This window comes from Coccinella septempunctata, chromosome X (genome assembly GCF_907165205.1).
Source record: "Coccinella septempunctata chromosome X, icCocSept1.1, whole genome shotgun sequence".
In the NCBI taxonomy this organism is placed as follows: domain Eukaryota; kingdom Metazoa; phylum Arthropoda; class Insecta; order Coleoptera; family Coccinellidae; genus Coccinella; species Coccinella septempunctata.
The window spans coordinates 19395407-19402492 of record NC_058198.1 but is presented as its reverse complement, the minus strand read 5'-3'; the positions used below and the strand labels follow the sequence as shown (position 1 = coordinate 19402492).

The 7086-nt window shown below is 50.3% G+C and overlaps 2 protein-coding genes across 5 annotated transcripts; one reads left to right on the top strand and one right to left on the bottom strand.

Moving 5' to 3' along the window:
- Positions 1-1093: 1093 nt before the first annotated feature.
- On the top strand, positions 1094-1909 carry LOC123321943. The gene is made up of 3 exons (XM_044909754.1): positions 1094-1274; positions 1327-1576; positions 1856-1909. Exons 1-3 carry the CDS (start codon positions 1232-1234, stop codon positions 1884-1886), a joined length of 324 nt encoding a protein of 107 aa, XP_044765689.1. The 5' UTR covers positions 1094-1231; the 3' UTR covers positions 1887-1909.
- Positions 1910-2129: 220 nt separating this feature from the next.
- Positions 2130-4842, bottom strand: LOC123321595. 4 transcript variants are annotated; one of them, XM_044909274.1, is made up of 2 exons: positions 4410-4842; positions 2130-3044 (listed from the first exon to the last, which is right to left on the bottom strand). In XM_044909274.1, exons 1-2 carry the CDS (start codon positions 4653-4655, stop codon positions 2247-2249), a joined length of 1044 nt encoding a protein of 347 aa, XP_044765209.1. In that variant the 5' UTR covers positions 4656-4842; the 3' UTR covers positions 2130-2246. The 4 variants fall into 4 exon arrangements, with proteins under 4 accessions (XP_044765209.1, XP_044765208.1, XP_044765210.1 ...); XM_044909273.1 differs by having other exon boundaries at positions 2130-3047; positions 4410-4840; XM_044909275.1 differs by lacking the exon at positions 4410-4842 and adding an exon at positions 3154-3287 and having other exon boundaries at positions 2130-3047.
- Between the last annotated feature and the right edge of the window lie 2244 nt (positions 4843-7086).

Genomic DNA, 7086 nt, shown 5'->3' with positions numbered 1-7086 from the left:
GGAAAGGGTGCGCCACCCCAAAGTGTCCTCGGTACCCCCCGGGCGTCCGCACCAGCAGGGTACTTTAACGACAGTAGGGGTGAACTAGATAAGACGGGAAATTTCGGGAAAGGGTGAGCCACCCCAAAGTGTCCTCGGTACCCCCCGGGCGTCCGCACCAGCAGGGTACTTTAACGACAGTAGGGGCGGAGCTCAGACTCGGGTATGAGAGGGATGCAGACGGAAAACTGAAGTTCCAATATTAAAAAAAAATATAACGGTGTGTCGTCTTACCTCTGGTTCTATCTTCGGCCACTTACACTCAAAGCGCGACAAAAAGACTCGCCCCAACTGAGGTGACGGAGAAAAGGCAAAGCAAAAAAAAATTTTAAACTCTCCAAAAATGAAAACCCCAAAAAAAACAATTTTTCTAAAATAACTCGGCGGACGGCTCTAATAATTCGAATCAAGCGAAAATCACAAGTGAACAATCAGGCTATAATTCGTAAGTCAAAACTATCTGACAGCAAGTTAAGAACAAGTGGACAACGTAAGTGAAGTGGCCTGCGGGGGAACATCTGATTTTATACCCACAGGGGGGGTGCGGAAATCAGATGTGCCCGACAGTCGAAATTCGGTAAATTTGCGTCGATGAAGACGTTTTAATTTCGACTTATCTGTGCTAGCAAACCAAAAAACTCGGTTATCTTCCAATTCAGGATGTTTTATACGGTGCGACATCGTTTTTAGGAAATAAAAACGGAATAAAAACGGTACGGTATGTTTACAATTCCGAACGATGTCGGAATCCTGAATTGGAAATTCGAAAAGATTTCTCGGAAATTAATTCGAAACAAAATTATTTAAAAAGGAAAACTAAAATAATTATTCTAAAATGAGGGAATAGGTTTGAAAACCCATTTTCTCATTACATCCCCTCGGCTCCGGTTGAAAAATTGAATCCACGATGAAATAGGGGATTAAATTTTTCACGGTGAAATCTACTAAGTCCGGTTAACGGTTTGACTATTCACGGCAAGACGATTGAGATCGGATTTACAATAAACAAGTTCACCTAATCTACTCCAGGTGGCGTAACTCGGCTAATGCTCCCACTCTATGGTCCGCGATGACGGCGCTCTTCGATGAATCTGTCGAAGTTCTGTGTTCTATCAGCTAACCTCCAAAGTCCAATTGTCAAATTTCGCCGGGTGGTTCCAAATTTCGATTGCCATTTCCATCGGTGAAAGAAATGCCGGAAAATAGTGGAAACAGTGCAGGACGGAATCTTCAAAGTGAGTACCATTTCGATTTGTCATTCGTTGTGTTATTTCTGAACCATTTTAGGGTGGACTTCGCAAAGCCGGCTCCGGGCACATGTCATGGGGGTTAACAGTTACCAATATCGTCCAACCAGGATAGTTTGGAATACTGGACAGCGTCGTTGGCTCCCCCCTGTGACGGTGGTGCAATTCTCCGATGGTGTTGGAGTCAGCAGCAAGTGTAGGTTGCACAAAAAGGAGAGAAAAGCATTTAGTATACTGATATCCTGGAGCAGAGGGATAACAGGGTGTACGGTGGAATTTCGGAAGAAACGGTAAGTACGGTCGGTAATTTGAATAAGGAGATACAAATATACTGTTCTATTTCACTTACCGTTCAGGCCAGTTTGTAATATCGGTGTAAGCGGTGTCAGCCTTCTATTGCTATTTTCTATTCGGTTATTGTATTTAACAGTGACACAGGGGTGAAATAGAGACAGACAGGACGGGTGTATCTCACTTGTTATTATCGGACCCACAATTAATACAGAAAAATTGAATCAACTGTAACGGTTCCTGTTTTTCCATTGAATTAACGGAATTTTCTGTTGTAGGTGTGTGGGATACCACTTACCCACTGGATGACAGTCAGACGGTCCTGTTTGGTGGTAATAAAAGTTGCACAGAACAAACAAGATTGTACGGAACAGAATCTTCCAACACTGGCAGACCAGGTTAGATCTATCGGTTATGGTGGAATCGCGGAAATATAGGTATGTACATTCTGTCAGTTAATAAGGAGATACAAGTATAAGGCTCTATTTCACTCACCTGGGCACTTATTCAGTGAAAGCAGCGGTAGTACCCCATTATTAACCTATTTTCGGTGATGAATATTTTTAACGGTAATAGAGGAGTGAAATAGAGACGGACAGAACGGATGTATCTCATTTATTATCGGTGATCAGTACAATATAACGGTACGGTTTATTTTGATTACGGTCATTAACGGGACTTCTTGTCGTAGGTTTTGGCCACATAGTGGCACCTCGGACAGGCCTGGGTCGTCTTCTTGGACGTCTTCCGGGGGAGCGGTTCCTTCTTTGGACCTGGAGCGGTCTTCCGGGGAAGCGGTTCTTTCTTCGGAATTGGAGCGGTACGGAGCTTCTTGTTTCCTGGACCGGTAGGAGACGGTGTTGGATCTTTCTTCTTCGCACCTCCACATGGACAGTCCCGGGAGAGGGTGCCCAACAGACCACAGCGGCTGCAGAACAGGGTGGGGGTTCTGCTACAGGTGGCTCTGGTGTGTTCCCCCTGGCCGCACCTCCAACACAAACCCGGGCGGAGCTCTATGTATACCTGGGGGCCCATAGTCCCAACGGTTCTGGTGTTTGGGGGTAGGTACTCGTCTTTGTCGGTTTGTTGCTCTTGTGTTTGTGTTCCCTTCCGTATCCTTGCTTTCGTCTCCAGGTACCTTTTACTGACTCCGGTTTTTCCCCAGGATTCAATGGTGCTGGATGGGACCTTCTCCCTGGGCGGTGTTGTCCCTGGTAGTCTCGCCGGTCCGAGCGCTGGGGACGGTGTTGTGGAGCAACCGGCGGTGATATTCGGCGTCGGGCGGAGGAATGCCTTCGCTGCTCCCAACGGTAAGGGGACCGGTCTGGGTGGATCTTCGGGTATGTCCACCTCCTCGGGGTCCACAAATCCCAGCTCCTTATCGAGGCGTTCCAGGATCTCCACCTCCATGTTGTCGTCAGCCATGGTGTCGGATGGAGGACAAGTCGTGGCCTCAACGGTCGGTTCCTTCTAGAAAAAGACAGGTGAGTGAGGTACTATTTCTGCATGATCGTTAGTGTATTTTTATTTTTTTTTTTCTGACTTCTCTCTATCCTAAGACAGAGAGACGGAGTACCTCTTGTCTTGTCCGTTTCTGGCGGCACCCAGATTCGGCGGACGGAGCCGGACGGGAACCTAAAGCGGTGTCGGGCTCGCGGACCGCCCCTGCTACCCGGCAGGAGCGCCCTCACTTTCCGCTTTAGGCTCCGGGTCCATTCTGGGGGTTGCGGTGCGGTATCTAATCGGTGTGCCAGGTCCGGTGGCAGGCGGACGATCCACGGACCATCGGAAGGTGGTGCTGGGGTTGTCTCCAGGTCCACCACGGTGGACAGATGGACGGCCGGCCACTCCCACTGGTCGGCGGAGCGGCGGAGGGACGGCTCGTCCATCAACAGCCCTTCGACGAACCAGACCACGGACGGGTGCAGCTGGGCCAACTCCCTCTGGCGTTCTTCGCCTGGGGAGGAGGCCCAGTGCTCCGTAGCCTGTCCGTCGGTTCGTCAGGGCCGGCCCGTGGCCACGTCCATGGCCACGAGCCCTAAGGCCCATAGATCCACCGCGGTGTTGTACGGTTCCCGGCGGTGTTGTTCCGGGCTCCAGTACACTGGAGTGCCAGCCAACTCTGTCAGGAGTGGTCGGCACGGTGTAATTTGCTCGGCCACTCCGAAGTCAGCTAGCATGAACCGAGCCCCCCGTCTTAGCACGTTACCGGGTTTCAGATCGCGGTGGACCACGCCGTGCCGATGGCATTCGGCGAGACCCACGGCGATCTGGCGGACCACCCGGAAGAAGGATGAGGGGCCCCTCCTCGGACCCTTGCGGGCGAGGAAGGTCCCCAAATCCTCCTCACATAACGGCAAGACCAGGTATAAGTGAGGGGGCTCCACCAACGTCTCGATGAGCGGTAGTATGTTGCAGTGGTCAAAGAGGCCCATGAATTCTGCCTCCCTGGCGGCTAGGGGATCCAGGTGGACCTCTTTGATGGCACGGCGTTGGCCCTCCTGACCACGTTCCCTGGCACTGAAAACGCGGCCAAAGCCGCCTTCCCCCAGAATGGCCTCTATACAGTATTTCTCCATCCTGCAACGGTAATCAGTATTAGTTCAAATATTCGGAGAGAACACGGTTCTGGCTGGTCCGGATGCCGCATCCTCGTTGAGTTATTTTTTTTTCTCTAGGGGCCGGACAACTTGTGATGTACTGACGGACGGACGGTGCGGATTCACATACCGGCATGGGGCCACGGACTGCACACTTGGAGTAGGACGGAGTACGGGGAAAATGGTACCTGTCGAGGGAAGGAAAGGTAAAACGGTTATTTAACTAGTTTACCAAGTGGAGGTGCTGTGAATCGGTGGAGCATCTCGGGCATGCTCGAAGAGCAAGCTCCTCGCTCGTCAGCATCCGACGTGGCCACGGGGTATCTTCCCTACCCTCGATGCAGTCACAGGCCTCCAGTGTGTCCCACAGGCCACAACGGTCACAGCTTCGAGTCGACGGTCCCCTAGTCAGCCAGGTCGGTCCGGGGAGGCCACAACGCCAGCACGCCCCGGATACGGTTGTCTGCAAGTCGGACATCTGAAACTGATTTTACGTTCAGCACGGTCAACACCCACCGACGGCCGGAGGGTTCTGGCGGACAAAACGGGAAACCCCTCGAACGAGACCGGGACCAAATGGTGAGTTCGGTAGATATTCTAAACGGTTATATACGGTATACTCACTAACAATCTAACGGATGAAACGGTTTTAAATCCTTTACATGAATATTGGTGATTTTCTTACCACTGTCATCTTTCAGGTCATACACAACGGGTGAAATTACTTTCACAACGGTATACGGACCAGAGAACTTCGGAGCCAACTTGGCTGCAAAGCTATCAACGGCGGACGACAGCGGATTAGCACGGCGCAGAACTCTATCACCGACATGGAAACGAACTTCTCTTCGACGGAGGTTGTAATGGTGAGCTTGCTGCTCAAATGCACGGTACAACCTGGTATTGACAAACTCATAGGCCTCCTGAAGATGACGGATTTGTTCTGTACGGTGAGTAAGATTTACTCTACTTTCTTCTGGGCTTCTGTTTGTCTCCTCGGTGTCTTCGTCTTGGGTGTTTGACGAGTAGATTGCCTTTGGAACTGTTAGTTCCCTTCCATAGTTCAGGAATGCCGGTGTGAATCCTGTAGATTCTTGTTTTGCGGTATTCAGGGCGAAGGTTAGTTCACCTAATTTCTCATCCCAAGTACGGTGATCGGCTTCACAGAACTGACCTATCATAGTTTTCAACGTACGATTGGCTCGTTCTACGGCGTTGCACTGTGGTGTATACGGAGGGGTGAAACGGTGAGCAATGTTTAGCTCTCGGAGACTGTTTTTGAACAGTCTACTGTCATATTGTACCCCATTGTCAGATATCACCAGTTTCGGACAGCCATATCGGAGTATAACCTGTTCATATAGGGCTGAGTAAACGGTTTTGGCGGTGGCTTTCCGCAACGGACGGCATTCAACCCACTTCGTGAAACGGTCCTGCATCACCACTACGTAAGAATTTCCCTTCTTGGAACGGGGAAGTGGCCCAACCACATCTGTACAGACCTCTTGGAACGGTGCATCAGTCATTCTATGTGGTTGCATTTTTCCAGGCGTCTTCTGTTGTGGTACTTTGTACCTTTGACAGGATGGGCAGTTTCTTACGTATTTTGCGACATCTCTGAACATCCCTGGCCAGTAATAATTCCGGGCTAGCCGAGAGATGGTTTTGGAGATTCCCAGGTGACCAGCTAATTCAGAATCGTGATTTTCTTTCAGGACCTCCAGTCGTTGTTCGGTGGGTACACAGAGCTTCCATGGTTGTCCGGATCCAACTTCAGTAAAGTCGGAAGAGTCCCAGAAGTGACGATACAGTTTCCCATCCTCAACGGCGTAGTCAGGGAAATCTTCTGGGTCTCTTTGTACCTCTTGGAGCTTTTTGTTGTACCAACTGCAGCGAACTTCGACGTCGGCCAGGCATACGGAATCCACAGACGGTAACGGGTTTCGGGACAGACTGTCGGCGACTTTGTTCAGGGCACCTTTCCGGTATTGGACTTCAAAGTCGAATTGCTGAAGGAAAACGGCCCATCGAGCAATTCTTCCGGACGGTGACTTGATGGAATTCAGCAATTTCAGACTCATGTGGTCGGAAATTACGGTGAAATGAAATCCTTCCAGGTATGGTCGCAGTTTCTCTATCGAGAAAACAATGGCGAGACATTCCTTTTCGGACACGGAGTAATTTCTTTCGGCGGTGTTCAAGGTACGGCTGACATAGGCGATCACCCTTTCCTCTCCATCAAGAACTTGGGTCAGGGCTCCTCCAAGGCCTACGTCACTGGCGTCTGTTTGCAGGACGAACGGTTGATTGAAATCCGGACAGGCCGGTATCGGTGATTCGGTCAGTTTTTGTTTCAGGAGGTCGAACGCTTTTTGTTGTTCCTTACCCCACTTCCAACGTGGTTTCTTCTTTAACAGGTGAGTTAACGGTGCAACGACATCGGAAAAGTTCTCTATAAAACGGCGGTACCAGCTAGCAACTCCCAGAAAACGTCGCAATTCACGGATGGTTTTCGGCGCTGGGAATGCTACGATAGAGGAAACTTTATCCGGGTCGGTACGGATTCCTTCGGAAGTAACGACATGTTCTAGGTATTTTAGGGATTTTCGCACAAAGTCACACTTTTCGGGATTGAGACGAAGATTGGCTTCTCTCAACCGCCGGAATACTTCTCTTAAGTTCTCCAGGTGCTCCTCGAAAGTTTCCCCCAGGACAACTATGTCGTCCAGGTAAGCGAACGCCTCCGGTTCCATTTCTGGGCCAATAACGGTGTCTAGGAATCTCTGGAATGTGGCTGGACTAGCGTGAAGACCAAACGGCATGACGGTGAACTGGAACAATCCCCTTCCTGGAACTGTGAAGGCAGTAATCGGACGGCTTTCCTTTGCTAACGGTATCTGCCAGTATCC